The following is an 18,704-nucleotide window of genomic DNA, read 5'->3' on the forward strand; positions in this document are numbered from 1 at the left end:
AATGCTTTTAATGTGAAGCTGCATTAGTAGAAAATGTTCAGTTTGTATGAGCAGTAACTTAATAAAAGATTTTTTTTCTGGGCGTGTGTCCACAGACAGCTAGTTCGTAATACTAGAAATATATAAATAATGCAGTATTTTCATCAGTTGCCCATGGGCTCAATCACCATTGTGTTACCTTGTGAGTCAACAGACATTTATTTAAATAAAAATCTTCAAGATTACCACTTTGACTCCAGTCAAAGTATTTACTTTTGATACTTCTTTTTTGGAGGAAATTGTCAAAAAAACAGCACTGAAGTTGATTTATTTATTTTTTTAATCCCCCATCATTGAGCTCCCCAGTTCATTTACTATACCGTATGATATACAACATGTTATATACTACATGCAAACTTTGTTGAATTTAATTTTTTTTTTTTTTTTTTTTTTGATGATGAAAAAAATGTGATTGGTCTCACTCCTTCTTTAAAGAGAATTAAACTAGCTGAAGTGACTTTTCTTGACTCCTTAATTTTGGGCAATTTAGCTATTTCCCTCTGTTGAGTTCAAAAAGGTTTGAACCCACAAAGTGCGGTTATGTTTGCGACAATATTTATAAAATGCTTTTGCATCTGATTCCTCCTGCTTAAATGAACTTAAATGAATTAATCACTTTTAATTGGTTAATTCATCCACCCATTTTATGGTGTTTATCGGGGTTCAGGTCTCATTAATTAATTGATGTTATCATAGTATGCGTGGAAGTACTGAAAAAATGTGAAATAATGCTGGAACATATTTAACAATGGTTTTTTCGTCATATTAGCTGTTTTTTTTTCCATGAAAGAGGTATCAAATTAGACTGTGTGGTATTTAAAATGTCTTAAAGTCCTAAATTTAACTCGGTGAAACCTTCAGAAACCCTGTCATATGAGCTGATTCTTTGTTTTTTTTTGGTGGTGGGGGTATTTTGTTTTGTCTGCTAAGTGAGAAAACTCTGCAACTTTTGTTTTGCTATTTTTCATGGATGTACAGTGGCATGAAAAGGATTGGGCACCCTTGGTAAAAATCTCTGTTACTGTCAATATCTAAGCGAGTAGAAGATGACCTGATTTCCAGAAAGTATAAAGTTAAAGATGATAAATTTCTTTAAGCAAGATTACTTTTTTATTACCATCTTTTACAGTTTCAAATTAACATAAAAGGAAAAGGCCCCTGTTACTTGGTAACAACCCTTTTGGTAATTATCACAGCTTGTAAATGGTTTTTGTAGCAGCTAAGAGTCTTTATGTTCCTTGCAAAAAGGCTTCTAGTTCTGTGAGATTCCATGGCCGTCTTGCATGCACTGCTCTATTCAGGTCTATCCACAGATTTTCGATGATCAATAGGTCAAGAGACTGAGGGCCATGGCAAAACCTTCAGCTTGCACCTCTTGAGGTAGTCCATTGTGGATTTTGAGGTGTGGTTTGGATGTCGTAGAAGCCTTCCTCGTGTCATCTTCAGCTTTTTCTTTCTTTTTTTAACATACGATGTGATGTTTGCTCCCAGAACTTGCCGGTATTTAATTAAATCTATTCTTAACTCTACCAGTAAAAATTTCCCTTTGCCACAGGCTGCAACACAAGCCCCAAGAAGGATTGAAGCCCCCCAGTGCTTAACAGTTGGAGAGTTGAAATTCTGCACCCTTTTTTCTCCAAACATACCTTTGCCCATTGCAGCCAAATAGTTCTGTTTTGACTTTATCAGTCCACAGGACTTGTTTCAAAAATGCATCAGGCTTGTTTAGATGTTCCTTGGCAAACTTCTGCTGCTGAATTTCGTGGCAAGGATGCAGGAAAGTATTTCTTCTGATGATTCTTCCATGGAGGTCATATTTGTGCAGGTGTCGCTGCACAGTTGAACAATGCACCACCACTCCAGAGTCTGCTAAATCTTCCAGAAGGTTTTTTGCAGTACATGAAAAGCGGAGTTTTGACTGGCCTTTCTAGCAATCCTACGAGCAGTTCTCTCAGGAAGTTTTCTTGATCTTCCAGACCTCCACCGTCCCTGTTAACTGCCATTTCTTAATTACATTATGAACTGAGGAAACAGCTACTTGAAAAAGCTTTGCTATCTAATACAAAAAAAACCCCCAAAATAATACACAAATCTTGCTTAAAATGTTTCAGAATATTTCACCTTTTAACTTTATGCCTTTTTGAGATCAGTTAATCTTAACTTAACTATTCACAGTAACAATTTTTTAACAGGGGTGTGCAAACTTTTTCATGCCACTGTAGCTGGCTAACTAGCTATGTAGGAAGGTGATGTCACCATTCTTAATCCTGCCTACAAAGCACTGATTGGCCTAGTTGGCAAACAGCTGCCAATGAACACAAGACCAGACCTATTTGAATCACTGAAAAAAATCTGATGTGGGTGGTGGGGAGGACTTCAACCATGCCAGTGAAAAGGCAAGATTTGGAAGGAAAGTGTATCTGGAAAGATTAGTGTGGATAAAGTCACATGTAACACGTAAACAGTATTAAACATCAGTGATGATCTGGACAGCCATTTTGAAATTAATACAGGCAGTCTGTCACATAGTTGTCAATAAGGACAGCCCCACCACACACACACACATGCGCGCCACCCCACCACCCCTCACCCTCCACCCTCCACCCTCCCCTGTTCATCCCCCTGTCACTTCCTGCCAAGTGACACAACTGCTAATGTAGAGAGTCCCTGTGAGCGTCGTACAGTCATGATGAATCATGAGAAGTTGTATTGTTTGCAGTTGCAACGTGGTTCTTTGTCTGGATTTTGCAACAGTACATGTCCCCTCTGTCTTCCTCTTATTTTTTCTTGTCATTATTTTTTCCTTGTCATTGTCTGTCTTCTCTCCTTTTCCTTGTCTTCTCTTTCTGTCCATTATGTTTTTTTCTGTCCATTATGTTTTTTTTTCTTTCCCTCTACTCTTCCTGTCCTCTCCCTATACTTCATTCTTCTTTTTCACCTTTGACTGACGATAAAAAATTAATCTTGCATCTTAAATAACTCACATTTAATGTTAATGCTTTTTTTAGAGAAGATTTGGACCACAAGAGTATTATTTCTCTGTGACCTCATACATCTTTGCAATTTCTCTACTGATATGTCTTGTTTATGACATTACAACAGTTTGGTGAATATTTTTTTATTATGCCAAGTATAACGGTCACCTAACTCCATCTCTTAAAAACCAGTTTAAAAAAACTACAGATAAGCCCTTCCTCTGCAAAGAAAAAATTGAGTCCATAGTACATCATCGTTTCAGGAGACTCTCGTGGAACCAATACACCATGCAAGGCCAGGGTCACGTCACCGACAGGAGAAGTGGAGCTAGTTTTTACACTAGCTCTGATGACCTTTCTATGGTAGAAGTAATGTCAACATAGGTCTTATAGCTGTGACTAACAATTATTTTCATATTGATAGATTTGCTGACAATTTATCAATTATGCAATTGATTGTTTGGTCCATAAAATGTTAGAAAATGGGAAAATCCCTGAAATGCCATGTTTTGCCCAACCAACAGTCCTAAACCCCAAAATATTCAGTTTAGTATCATGTATGAAAAAGAAATTCATCAACTCCTCACATTTGAGAGGCTGGAGCCAACAGTAATTTGACAGTTGCATTGCCAAGTGTGGCCCTAAGCTAGTTATAATCATGTTGGTTTGTTCCAATTATTTTTGAACCTCTGAAAAATGAAAAAGGCAGTCTGTATAAAAATGGCTGTAATTCCTAAACGGTTAATGTGATATTTTTGTTAAACCCCCTGAATTAAAGCTAAAAAAGTCTACAATTCAATCAAATCTTGATGGCATCATTTCAAATCGAGTGTGGTGGTGTATAGAGGCAAAACTACAAAAATTGTGTCACTGTCCAAATATGTCTGTACGTAACTGTAAAACATAATGCCCCCAGCCACGGCTGTCATGCGGAGGCATTATGTTTTCAGGCTGTTCATCCGCTAGTTCGTCCCATTTTGTGGACGCGGTATCTTAGGAATGCCTTTTGGGAATTTCATTGCATCTGGCACAAACGTTGCCTTGGACTCAAGGATGAACCGATTAGATTTTGGTTATTAGCGGTCAAGTTCACTGTGAACTCACAAAACACGTTTTGGGCCATAACTCAAGAATTCATACACTACTTATGACAAAATTTCACACAAATGTCTAATAGGATGAAGTGATGACATTTGAAATCAGAAAAGGTCGAAGGTCAACTTCACTGTGACATTATAATGTTCTGCAAACATCTTTTCTGGCCATTATTCACTGCCATAACTCAGGAACAGATGGGGAGATTGTGACCATATTTCACAGCTGGTACGACGAGTTTTTCTTTCTTAGATTTTATTTTTATTAGGGAGGTCTTTCAATGTCCAAGTTTAAGCATAGTTAAACAGAAGTCACATATACATAAATACATAATAATATAAACATAACTCAAATTATTGCATTAAAACCTTGTCTAAATAAAGCTTGTCTTCCCTCTAATGCTCTCCCTTTCATTTTACATACAAGGAATTTGAGTTTTTGTTTCTCTCAATGTGATTACTTCCATTTCGCCAAAAAAATACAATCAATACCTTTTTACAAATTCCTTCAAAGTCTTCACTACTGGACTGACACGGATGCTCACTGCAATTTGGTGGAGGCATACAACATCACGGCAGTAATTATAGTTTTATTTTGTAGTTTTACTTCATGATAGATTGCATTAAGTCACAGGAGCTAGTTAAATAGACGCGATGTTACAACGTCTGCTAAACTTTTGTCACAATGAATGAACAGGAAACAGTAAAAATACAGGAATTACATTACAAAGTAAGCCCATAGGAATATATGATTGTATGTACTGTATTTTATTGGCCAATGTGCCGTACTATCCTATGTTGTTCTGAAGGAGCCCTGCGTGGGCAAACCCTGCTGCACTGACGAACCATTCAAATGAAGTAGAGGACTGCATTTTTTCAACAAGGGCTGCTGTTCGCCCAAGAGTCTGCATTTAGGGGGGTAATTGTTACATTCATGTGTTCAGACATCCATCTTTCACTTCATTGCTTAGTTTTTGTTCAGTGACAAAAATTGTTACACATTGTGTCATATTTTTCATTTTCAGTGGCTGCTTTTTGTTTAGTTTGTCTTGTTTCCGTTGTAGAAAAGAGGTCATGAACAAATTTTGTTATAGTTTTAAGTTGATGAAAAACACTGTGCACCATGTTTGTTGATAAGTCTGTTGACTAATAGACATACTGAGACCCACACACAATTTGGGAGGAATGGAGATAATGAGAACACTTATTAATGCCAGCTATAAATAGTAAGATCTGTGATCAGATGTAATTATCCAGATACAGATCACATATTAATACCAGGTGGAGGTGGGATCTGAAAGACAGAAGACTGCAGTTTTTAGATGAACTGATGTGAACCTGTTGTCTGCCTGTCTGTCTGTCTGGGGGGATGTAGTCCTTCTGGCTGTCTGGCAGCAGCAGTGTTACTTTGTGTTTTGCTGCCTCTGATTAATGAGCCCAATAGTTTGCATGTTTAACTGCACAGTAGCCAGAGATCTCCTTGGTCTGCTCTTTTTCTACAGGCTGTGCTGTCTTCTGCACCATTTAAACTGTTAAATAAATATATTATAAATTACTCATCTATTTTTTTTATTTTTTTTGGAGGGGGGGGCGTGGGTGAGTGTTAAACAGAGCAGTTTGTAACCTCAGAAGAGACACCATCTCATCCTTATTTGCAGTTTGATGAAAGGTAAACAGAATATGGCTTGTAATATTATATCATGTCTGAGGTGGAAAATTACCAACAGCCGTCAAGATGCTGTGATCATGTAGCTGAGGATTTTTTTAAGCCACCAGCTAAGTAGCATTTTCCAGGTTCATTGGTATTCTCATGAGACATTTCACCTGGATTGTAGAGTTTCCTTGTTTTGCTGTTCTACTGTTTCATAATGCTGTTGATGTTTTTCCGGTCTTTCCGGTCTTTATTACATGAAAACTGATTAGTTTCCTTGTCCTTCAGAGTAAATATCTGTAAACCTATATCATCAAACATCTTGATATAACAAGTTCTCTCAGGAAAAATGCTAGCAGCAATTCCAAAGTATAAATGCGTTAAATAAATTTTCTTTTTTTTTCATTCGCTATAAAGACTGTAGCCACTGAAAACCTTTTATATTGTCAGCTTGACTGGGTTGAGAGTAGAGCTTTGAACTCGAGATTGTGATGACATCTGCCCATCTGCTGTTTCAGACTGAAATACCTTAAATGTTATATAAAATTATGTGCATGTTGATGCACATCATCACATCATTTCCCCAGAAGATGAATCTTGATGACTTTTTATTTAGCACTAGCCTTGTTCAAGAACTCGTTGCCCAGATCTGATTTGTGATTCTGTGATTAGTGATTCAAGTAGGTTTAGTGTTTGGTTGATGGCTCTTTTCATGGTTGGAGAAACAAAAAAGAGCTTTGTAGGGTGAATTAGCTACCTAGCTATATCCGTATCTGTAGAAATGGCGTGAATGAGATGGATGCAGGTTTACAGGTTGCTTTGTTGACTTACAAAAATAACAACTCTTCGAGGGCCAGTGTGGTATTATTCTTTATCTTATCCGATACACTTCTATTTTTAATCAAACCAGCTGTCTACACATGCAGCATAACAGCTTGCATTTTACTTGTGCTGTTTGCCAGTGAACACAAGCCAAAGTTTACTTTTGCGCTTCAAGTCTATTTTCTTCGGTTTTATGCACAGAACTTGATTGTGTATTGGGTTCTGAGCGCTACCAAAACGTTGCTGACCTACAACCTAAAATTTTGCCTGAACGCCTCCTATGTAGACACAGACAGAGGACTGAAGCTGTTGCTGCTAACATGCTGCTGACGCTACACCTCCTGTGTAGGCACAGTGTTTTCAACAAATGCTTCTGACTTGCCCAGGGATTGCAGATGGAAATTAGCTAGGGGCTAAATCTGGTACAATACATCTCTTCTCTTTGTATGAGATGAATAAATAAACGTAATAAACTAAACTTCCCAGTGTGTGGCACTTAGCCCCCAAGCACTTTGTTAAAACAGCTCATAGATAGTTTCATTTTTTTTAAAAGGCTCGGTAATTTCCCAAATCAGCTGGACACTGTAGTTCTTGCAAATGTTATTCAAAACAGGAGGAAATACACTCACTGAGCAAAAACTCTGTTATAACACCTGTACACCTGTTTATTCAAGCAATTATACAATTATTCAATCATGAGGCAGCAGTGCAATGCATAAACTCATGCAGATACAGATCAGGAGCTTCAGGAAAGATTCACAGAAAAATGCGATCTCAGTGACTAACCGTGGCGTGATTGTTTGGTGCCGGACGGGCTGGTTTGAGAATTTCTGAAACTGCTGATCCCCTGGGATTTTCACACAACAGTCAGAGTTTAATCAGAATGGTGGGAAAAACAAAAAACATCCAGTGATTGGTGGCTCTGCAGGCGGAAACACCTTATTGCCAAGAGAGGTCCGAGGAAAATGGTCAGACTGGTTGGAGCTGACAGAAAGGCTTCGGTTACCCAGATAACCACCCTTGATAACTGTGGTGAGTAGAAAAGCATCTCAGAATGCTCAACACATTGAAGGCGGATGGGCTACAACAGCAGGAGACCACATCGGGTTCCACTCCTGTCAGCCAAGAACAGTAATCTGAAGCTGCAGTGGGCACAGGCTCATCAAAACTGGACAGTTGAAGAATGGAAAAAACGTAGCCTGGTCTGATGAATCTGGATTTCTGCTGAAGCACTCAGATGGTAGGGTCAGAATTTGGCATCAACAGCATGAATCCATAGACCCAACCTGCCTTGTGTCTACAGGCTGCTGGTGGTGGTGTAATGGTGTGGGGAATGTTTTCTTGGCAAACTTTGGACTCTTTAATACCAATCAATCATGGTCTGAATGCCACAGCCTATCTGAGTATTGTTGCTGGCCATGTGCATCCCATTATGGCCACAATTTACCATCTTCTGAGGGCTACTTCCAGCACGATAATGCACCCTATCACAAAGCAGAAGTTGTCTCAAATTGGTTCCACGAACATGACAATGAGTTCAGCAAACTTCAATGGCTTCCACAGCAACAGATCTGAATCCAATTTATCAGCTCTGGGATGTGGTAGAATGGGAGATTGGCAGCATTAATTTGCAGCCAAAAAATCTGCAGAAATAATGTGATGCAATCATGTCAACATGGACCAGAATCTTAAAGTACTGTTTCCAACTTCTTGTGGAAATCATGAGAAATAATTTAGGCTTTTTTAATACTCAGTAAGAGTATGGTGTTCCTAATAAAGTGCTCAGTGAGTGTAGTGTGTTTGTTGGGGACTATTTTCTGCAGAGCTGGCAGATTGATCCACATTTGGTGCTCTAGTGTGTAAACAACAGTGGCTGTGTTCATCTGGGAACACATCATTCATCAACATTCATCTGGACTGATAAATCAATGAGGCCCATATACAGGCCAATATTAGCTCACTGTAGCTATACTGGTATCAAAGTATATGTGTATGGCAGCCTATACATAACAAGAAATTGAAGTACAGTGATGCCAGTAATAGATATATATGTTTAAAAACTGTCACCATCCTATAGTTTGCCCACCTGAGACCACAAGTATATTATTATTATATTATTTTTTTTATAAAATGTCCTCCCAGTACACTTCTTCTTGGTCACAATTGTTACAAAAATAAATTGAAAGGGTTCATATTAGAAATTTTTATTTATGTTACGGGTTGCGTAAAGAAAATTGATATCGGCCAATACATAATTATGTTGTTATAAATTAATTGAGAGTTTTTAGAATCTTAAATATCAGTATTGGCATTGGACTCAAAAATCCTGTATCAGTCGAACTGTAGTGTCCATGGTAATTAAGGAAAATTCTCTGGTTTCAGTTTCTCAGTTGGGACGATTTGCTGCATTTCTTTGTCACACTTGATACTTCATGCAATTTCTTTGGGTTTTGGATTGTTGGTCAGACTGTCATGGAAATTGCATGAATATCATCAATTTAGAAACACACAAAACACTGTAGTAGATGAGTATTATATATATATATATATGTATATGTATGTGTATATGTATGTATTTGTGTATGTATCTATGTATACATTGCAGTATATTGGAATGTTCAGTTATGTGTCAGTGGAGATTCCCTAGAACAACTTTATTTGTTATTTTTTTTATACCATTAAAGAGAATTAAAAAAAACCCTGTCCTGTCATGGCATATCCAATTTATAGCCAATATCTGGAAGCGCTCACATATATCAGACCTATGGAAATACCCCCATGCTGGAAAGAACACACTAACACATACCACAAAATACTTGAACATACAGGAATATAGTAACCAGTAATAATATGAAACAAATACAAAAACATTACAAAAGTTACAAGCTCATAATAGTCACATTCCTCCATATTCTATAGAATTAATTCCTAGCATTATTAAAAAATAACTCATAATTACATAACATTACATAATACTCACAGAGCACACCTATATCATACTGCTATCTCGTTTTCATACATTATAATGTAAAGAACAACTAAGTAAAAATATTAAATATGGATGTTGCAAAAATACTTTCAAAGGGACCAAACATGCAATGTGAAGACATCCTCCTGGACTTTCTTAGCATGGTAGTTTTTAATGGCGATTTTTCACAGTTTTCTGAAATTATATAGACAGTGATTAATCATGTAAACGGCAGCTTGATAATGAAAATAATCATTAGTTCTAACATTAGCATGATAATGTTTACCCAAAGGACAGCTAAGCCACAGTGCAGCTGAAGAGTTGAGCCTGATAAAGTGCAGCTGAAGACTTGGTCAGACTTGCTGCACTGAAACAGGATCTGTCTCAGTTTTGATGTATTTAACCAGGCAATATCTGGCAGGCTAACTATCAGGTAGCAACTGTTGACAAGTCTCAGCTGCAGCACTGGTGTCACTGAGGAAAAGAAAAATTGACTGGTGTTTAATTCACCATTCAGCTTGGCTGCAGTTTGTATTCTGATGAGATGTGGTACAAAATGAGATGATGGGATATTGGAAGAATAAAGGCTCACCTTTTGTCAAACACACAAAATATCAAGACACCATTGTTTGTACTTAGAGACTTTTTTCAAACTCTACTGCGTCCAGCCAGCAAGAGCTCACACCACTTGTACAGAATTTGTTGAATTTTTCATTTGAAACTCAAGCACCGTGACTGTTCAGAAGCCTAGTCAGACCAAGCTTCAAGACTGATGAAAGTGGAAAGTGGACAGTTTAGAGCTGAGCCTGACAAGCTGAGTCCTAAAATGGCCACCGTGCAGAGGATAAACCCTTTTGATTTAGGTTACAAAAGTAACACTGAAACTGACAGTTGGGTTCATAATAGATTCAAATGTTGATTGGAATTTTTTTTTTTTTTTTTATCTATCAGAAAATAGTGAAAACTACCACCACAATTTCCTAAAGTCCAATATGATGTCTTCAAATTACTTCTCTTTCAGTCAAATCTAAAACCCAGAACTCCAAGATATTCAATTTACAATTCTATAAAACAGATAAGAGTTGCAAGTCCTTACACTGGAGCTGTTACCACAGAATGTTTGGCATTTTTTGCTTAATAATTGACAAAACAATGAATCGTTATCAAAATAGTCAGCAATTGTTTTTCTGTAGATTGATTAATCAAGTACTGGCTAATTGTTTCTAGTGCCAACCTCAGGACAAACCTTACATTTTTGACCCACAAGTTAAAAGATGACAGTAATAATGATGACTATGATAATAATAAGCTTGTCATCTTATATCAGCATTGGTCTCACAGGGCTGCTAGTGATATATACCTTTCTGATTTCTTTTAGCTATTTAGATGGAGAAGTTAATGATTTAAAAAAAATTCTCAATTAGAGATGAATTTGAACTAATATTCATAAAGACAATATTACTCCTGCAACCCTGGCAAGATACTACTAAAATAATAACAAATGAGGCTTTGCATGCTTTCGATTGCAAGCTTTTAATTTAAAGAAATTTAATCTTTCCATTAACATTTCCTTTCCTGCTTTCTTTCTCATAATCGTTATGTCCTTCTGTTTTTGGTGCCGAAAAAGTAATATTTGGCAGTTTCCTTTCCGTGAGACCCCTTGAACTACTAGTTTAAACTTTTTTTTTTTTCCTTTTTTTTTTCTTCTGCTGTAGGAGGATCACAGGGCGTTGTTTCTCTGGTCCCACTGGTCCTGGTGGCCATGGCAGCTTAACGAGGCTCATTGAGAATAAGGGTATATAGGTGTAGAACTGGTGGTGAACTGAGAGAGGGTTGCAGGGGCTTCTGCTCGTCAGCTCAGAGTAACGAGCCAGCTGGGGTCATTATCTCAGCAGATTTGGAGCTTTTTATTCGCTGTGTTACTGTCTGCTGGTCTTGACCATGTGAGGTGTCTGGTTACACCGCCGCTGACAGTAAACTAGCTTCTCCCCCGAGCATTAATCTACCTAATAAAAATCTCCAGCTTGTGTTTACAGCTGCAGCAGTACAAGTTCATGTTAACATTTTTTATCTAGGTGACTCTTAGAATAACATCTTGCAGTGAGCCCAGCTGCGGGGCAAACCTCATTTTCTGGATCACATTTAATGAGTAATAAAGAGAGGCAAAATAAAATGCCCAAAAATTAGTATTATTTGTATTTAGTGTGTGTGTGTGTGTGTGTGTGTGTGTGTGTGTGTGTGTGTGTGTGTGTGTGTGTGTGTATACGTATGTATATGTGTGTGTGTTTATATGTATGTATGTATAATATACATACACACACACACACACACTGAGTGATAAGTTACTGCTGTGCATTGCACAGGAGCAGCAAGATAAATTAAGCTTTAAATTTTAAAAAGGCTGCTAATTGCCTGTTTTTATTTAACAATCTACATTCAGCAGTTTATTACTATTGGTTTAGTTCTCTTTTATTATTTTTATATATATTTGCTTCATCTTTCTTGTACCTTTTTTTATGAAAAACTTTGTCCACTGCTCTCAAAAGTTGCTATATAAACAAACATTTACTTACTTTTAAGATACCAGTCTTCCTGTTGTCTGATTATGTGGGAAATATTTATCACAGTGAGGTCTGCATTCCAAATACTACCATTATACTCATCCTACCCCACTTTGTTTTAAAATAAATAGAAAAATAGCAAATGGGGACTGAAAAGGACTTGTAACAATATAAAGTTCCAAAACAACACAAAATTGAGACTAAAAAGGATTGAATTATGATAATTGGTATTAGTTCCTTAGTAGTTATTTTGTGTGAAGTGGTTTAACCAAATGCTTTCTGTTTTATCCTGACAGGACTACAAACATGGCTGACACAGTGCGAGGTCCTGTGGTCGGCCGGCCATTGGCATTCGCCAATGAAGAGCGGAGGGCGGTTCACTCCTGGTCCCGAATTTCGTCAGCGGGGCACAACGTCCTCCTGGATGCTCTAAAGATCCTCAGCCCGATGTCACGTGACCTCTCGAGCACCGAGGAGTTGGTCACCTTCTTGCAGGAGCTGAGCGAGGAGGGTCACAAGCCCACCGTCCTGCGCAGCAAGGACGTGTACGGCTACCGCTCCTGCACAAATCAACCCTTGACTGAAGACATGCTGAGGCCACCCAACAGGAATGTCAGACCCACCGCCAAGAGAAGGGGACGGAGGGGCCTGGCCAAGAAAAGAGAGGTTCATCCGTCCTGGAACACTTCTGAGAGGAGCAACCCCAGGATTCAAGGGGTCCGCCCTCCAGAGCTGCTGGTGGACCATCACTCCATTGTCTGCAGCAGGACCCCCATTCGGACTGTAGAGATGTCGCAAGCACTGCAGGTGCAGCCGTGTCTTAGACTGACCAATATTGAAGGCCTGTCGGGCTTCCACACAGCCAGACTCCAGATCCACACTACCTGGGACTCGTCCTCTGAGGCGCCCTCTGTTGCCTTTTCACAGCAACAGCATCCACCAACGCTTTCAGGAATACCTTCGCAGCCTTCTCAGAACGGTGGTGGGGCGCCCACCAAAGCTGTGGCCTTGTTCAGCCAGAAGAGCCTGTCCTGCCCCATCCGACTCGACGGCGCCCTCATCGGAGATTCTGCACCTGTCTTCTATGCTAATGGCAGGGCGTTTCCACAGACTCACACAGAGCTGACCAGCAACGGCTGGAGGAGCAATGGCTTCCATCGGGACGGTCGGGGCCCCAAGGAACTGAACATCCCGACTCGTCAGAGAACCAGCTGGAAAGACAAGAACAGTTTTAGATGGAAAGTCATAAAGGTGGACGACTCTCGTTCGGTGGCTGAGGCCCGCAGAAAAGCGCAGAAGATCCTACAGGTCAATCTGTCCCCAGTGATTCAGATCCAACCTCTCAACCATGTGCTGAGAGACTTCAGATACCAGAATAAGTGACTATTTCCCCCCAAACCCACACACATCGTGTCCTTTAGCAGATGTAGTGTTTTACATCCATTAGCCTCTACCTGGCTGAGCCCAGTGATCATAGCAGACGTCTTACGTGGGTTTTTTGCGATCTCCGCTGGGTGCTGGAGTTAGAGGAGTTAGAGTCTGTCTGTGGAAAATCTGGTTCCTGACAGGGGCACTCGGGATTGAAAGGCATTCAAAGTTAAGTGATGCTTTTCCTAGCAGGCTGGGAAATGACTATCGGGCGAATGCTGGTACATATTCACTGTCAACATTAGTTTGTTACACAGTACTTCAACCAACCATCATTCTGCTTTGAGTTGACTGGCGGCTAGCCAATGTTGCTGATGAATCAATGGACCCAGCATCCACTGTGGCTGTTAGGACCTGTAAGGTGCTGGGTGTGGCTTGCAGGTGTTGGAAGAGTTTTTATAACTCACTTGAAGTAAAGCACCGTTTGTTAAAAAGTATGTTTTACTTGTAGCGCTTAAAAACAGTGCTTTCACTCTGCGGTGCCCTATTTTCCACTGGAAAGGAGGAGGAAATGAAGCTAGTGGTGGGATAGGACAATCCCATTTCATGCCCAGATGTACTGGTGGATGAGCAAGGCAAGTTTGGAAAGTCTTCAGATGAGCAGATTTGGTGGTTGGTTGGTTCCAGCAAAATAAATAAACTAAACTAAAAGAGGGAAAAAGAATAAAGTGTTAAGTTTGTCTTCCTTTTTTGTATTTTTGTTGTGTTTCCACTGGAAATCAGGAAGGCTCTGGGAGTGAGTACAGCAGGGAATCGAACCCACAGCACACAGAGATCAATACCTGACAGATTTGTTTGAACTATAGACCTTCACAAAGTGTTCCTTTGGTTTAGTTTATCCACACATGGAGAAAAAAGACGGATTATAGAGTATTTCTGATTGTTGGGAATATTTGACATCTTACAGTGACAAAACATGAATCAATATAAGCAGCTGCAGAAAACGGTGAGTGACTTCTGAAATTAATCCTCAAATCTTTATTATGAGAAAACATTGAGAATTCTGAGGTATAAGAAATCTCAAAAGACTTCACATTTTCTGATTATTAAACTTCATCTCAGAATACTGTTTTTACAAATACCTGATTGTAATTTGAGAGTTTATTCTCCAAATTATGGCTTTTTCCCTCAAAATTTTTCCATTCCATGATGTGGCCTTGGGCCACCTCCATAAGTTCAGGATGTTTTACATATACGAATATGAAACATCAAGACGTGCACTCGGGTTGCATAAATACCATCAACTGCTGGTCTGATTCTGCTCAAGATTTAGTTTTGTCTGATAAATTTCTGTCCTTCACAGGCAACCAACTGTCAGTCAGAGTCCTGATGTAAGACATTTGTTTGGAAAGATATTTCTGGTGAAATTCGGTAACTTGAGCTGCAGGCCTGTTTTGTCCCTGACCAGTTAAATTTTTATTTTTAGTTTCATCTCCTATCAGAGCTCGCTTGCGCTCTGCTCTGTTGAGTTGATACCAAGTACTGCCCAACAAAATCTACTTTATAGTTTTCTTTAATTCATCAGCTGTGATTAAACTGTTGTGACCCTCCTTAAAACTAAAAAAAATGAATGCACTTTGAGAGCATGACAGTGAGTCATTGCCACCTGTTCTTGATCATGAAAGTCATTAATATTTTTATTTGCTGCAGTATATTGGAAATAATCTCTTAAATTTGGTTTGACTTTCTTAGAGCCCATGCTGGTTTTTGCTACAGGTGCTAACTTGGCAATGTTGGTGCTGAATTAAATGAAGAATGTCATTTTGTTTCTCCTCTACTAGTTCAGATTGGAGCATTTAAGAGTAGTGACTTCCTGTGAGTTGTTCTCTGAGCGACTGATAGTGCTGCTGCCCCCTGCAGGTTTGGGATGAGCATGCCAAACCGCCTTGTGTGCTTTCCAAAGGGTTTCTACTGTGAGGAAACGCCTGAATTCATTTTAATGTTATCATCTGTGAAAAATTCCTCTGTATTCCCCTGAAAAAATTGTTTGAGATGTTTGGGAAAACCACATTCCACGACATAAATACATTATTGAGTGCTAATGTTTATTTTTGGCCTCAGAAACAGTAGTTTGACCAAGAAAAAAAATCTTGTCTTGCTAGCTTTTTTGGAGCTTTTACTGATCTCAAGCCCATTAGATACAGATAAAAACTCTGCGAATAGCCAGTAAGTGGACCTTGATATTATGAATATTGACTAATTTATCAGTCAGATCTCTTGAGGTCCAGGTAAAACAGCTAAACCACCATTAGGTCAGTAAATAAGGTCTTATGTTTAAAAAAAACCATGAAAAAGATACAATTAAAAATAAAAACTGGATTTTCAAACATTTGTTTCAGGTTTAAATGCTGTGCGGTCTGTTGCGGGCCACTTAGTATAAAGAATTAATCAGATTTAGTGTGGAAATCTGTCCTTTCAGTTTTGAAGGCCATGCACTATTCTCGAATTAGAAAACTCTTCCTGTTGAAACTGACACCACATCAGTGTTTGATGTTCGGCTTTACAGATTTCCACATCTCTGTTCTGGTGAATTTTACGTTCTCGATGAGTCTCTTGGTTTCCTCTCGCCCCTCTCCGATTTGTCTGTACGCATTCATGTTCACCCCCTCCGACAATTCCCTTTTGTAGATCTTTCTGTTAGTCTTGTTTGTGCAACACTTGTATAATATTGTATTTCCTACATGATCTTTGAAAACTTTTTGTTCAATAAAACTGATCTGAAAAGAATCTGTAGTTAATTTTTCCTCAACTTTGACATTTTTCAGAACATGTTGAGTAATTTCAGCAGGTACATTACCTGATCTCTATAACAGAGTTTAATTTAATTACCATGTGACAAAATTGTTTATTTTCATTGACCCCTGACTCAACAAGCTAAGAGTCGTGTGTCATTGGGCCATTGTTGAGCATTTGGGAAATTCCTTTCTTTTTTTGTGTGTGAGTGTGTGTTTTGTTTTTTTTTGGGGGGGGCTTTGTTTTTAGTGGAGTTTTCAGGTTAGAAAAACAAAGAAGGGTTGGTAAGGGCAACACACAGAACAGGATTTTTCAGTTACACAGTAGGTTAGAGAGAGATTATAGATTATGGGGTCCATTTTTCCAGTATGCGATATATTGTTCAGCTTGTAGTCTTAAGGAAAACCTCAGTTTCTCCAAAGAGTATTTCATTGATTGTGCATTGCAATCCGTCATCCTTAGATGGGAGGTTTGTCTGCAGCCGCTTCCATGTGATGGCTTTGTTTGTAACCAAAAGTACTTTACAAAGATATTCATCCTGGCACATTAGTTTGCCCAGGATAAAAAATATCTTATGTTTGACCAACAGAATTCTCACCAGGAATTTGAGTTGGTAGTCCTAGCCTGACACTCCCAAATATTGTTCCAATCATCCTCATATCTCCAGGCTCGATTCCATCTCACATTTCGGTTTGACCTGGGACAGTAGAATAGTCTTTGGAGATTTGAGGTCTATTATATATTAGGGATATTACATGTTTTACTATGTTTAGTCTTACATGCATCATTGAATACATTTATCAACGGCAAGTGGCTGGAATAGGTACAGAAACCAGGAAAGTACATTCATTTTTATCCTGTAAGTGCTATGCGAAGGCTATTGGAGTTGCTTGAAGTTCTTGAAGACGTTTCCCCTCTCATCCGAAAGGCTTCTTTAGATCTAACTGACCAGTGGGGAGGTCCAGGTATTTATCCTCTGGTGAGATCAGCAAGCACTTGTGAGTCGTTGAGGTCACATGAGTCGTTGACCCTCTGGCTCATCATGTGAGTCGTTAAGATCACATGATGGATGCTAACACCTTGAGGGTTGTTAGGGTGACAAGTGAGTTGACCCTCAAGGTGTTAACCCATCCACACCTTGACCCATGTGATCTTAACGACTCACATGATGAGCGGGAGGGTCAACGACTCGTGACCACAACGACACACGAGTGTTGCTGATCTCACCAGAGGATAAATACATGGAACTCCCTACTAGTCAGTTTGAAAAGAAGAAGCCTTTCAGATGAGAGGGGAAACGTCTTCAAGAGTCTCAACCAAGTCCAGTTGCCTCCGCATAGCACTTACAGAATACCATGACCTGGATGACTGAGAATCTTAACAGACTTTCATTTTTATCATTTAAGTTCGGTTTGACATGTCTAGTGGCAATACAGCCCACCTGTCAAGGCCTGCTTTAATTGTGTTACTATTTGTGTTACTATATGTTTTTTGGGATCCAAACTCCCACATATTTAATAGCATGGGAGTCCCATTTTAAGTCAAATCTGCTCTGCAGTCAGTATTTGGTGTAAAGTTTGAAGAAAGTATGTGGCACTTAACGTGGGTTCAATTTATATCCCGAGTATGAGCAGAAACAGTTTCAGGAGGGATATCAAATTGGGTACACTTCACTCTGGGTTTGGAAGAGTGAGCAGAATTCGTCTGCAAATAAGCTTATCTTATATTCAGTATCCCCAAATAAGATCCAATTCGGAAGTGCCACCACCCACATTCTATGACCTTCACCACCAAGGCCACAGCACTATACAGATCGTCGTTTGCAGCTCGGAAGTGGATACTCTTTCTCATAGCTGAAGCAAAATAAACCTTATAATATAAAATGTCATCAAACAAACAACATGCAAACAAACAGCATCCAAAACAATGCTGCAAAAACGAGCAAGAGGGAGATTAGTTTGTTTTTACAAAATTACAGCGACAGAAGAGACTAGGTTTTTATTGAAGTTAAAAATGAAGGTAACGTTACCTCACATAGAATTTGAATTATGCATCAATCGAAATAAATCCATTGTGCTAGCAAACTTCAGTTTTAAGGTTTTTGTGTCTATAAAACCCTTCACGTTTACGGACAATTGCCATGATACGGGAAAAAAAAAAACAAAAAAAAACAGTAAACTGGTGCTACAGTTGCTGCTGTGAAGCTAACATGCAGTGGATCGTTAAAAAATCCATACAGTTTTTAAAGTTTTTACCATCCCCGTCAGTTTCTTTACCGGCCCTCTTGTGTGTTATTCATCGTGCGCGCTGGTCCCAGTGGTAAGTCCAGGGCAGAATTTCTTCCGTAGTCTGACCGTGCAGGCTCTACCATTTGAAAGCCTCACCGATGTTAACACAGTTCTTCTCCCCTACTTGATCATAGCCCTTCTTTTT

The 18,704-nt window shown here is 39.0% G+C and overlaps 1 protein-coding gene across 1 annotated transcript in view; it reads left to right on the forward strand.

The window, feature by feature from the left end:
• The window catches only part of ccdc71 (coiled-coil domain containing 71), a 35,758-nt gene extending 19,511 nt beyond the window's left edge, over window positions 1-16,247 (forward strand). Inside the window, exon 2 of the mRNA XM_040115690.1 lies at window positions 12,407-16,247. Coding sequence (XP_039971624.1) covers window positions 12,417-13,493 — 1,077 coding nt within the window. The 5' untranslated portion in view covers window positions 12,407-12,416 and the 3' untranslated portion in view covers window positions 13,494-16,247. The remainder of the gene's footprint in view (window positions 1-12,406) is intronic.
• Window positions 16,248-18,704: the final 2,457 nt, after the last annotated feature.

Source organism: Xiphias gladius, chromosome 21 (genome assembly GCF_016859285.1).
Source record: "Xiphias gladius isolate SHS-SW01 ecotype Sanya breed wild chromosome 21, ASM1685928v1, whole genome shotgun sequence".
Lineage (NCBI taxonomy): Eukaryota > Metazoa > Chordata > Actinopteri > Istiophoriformes > Xiphiidae > Xiphias > Xiphias gladius.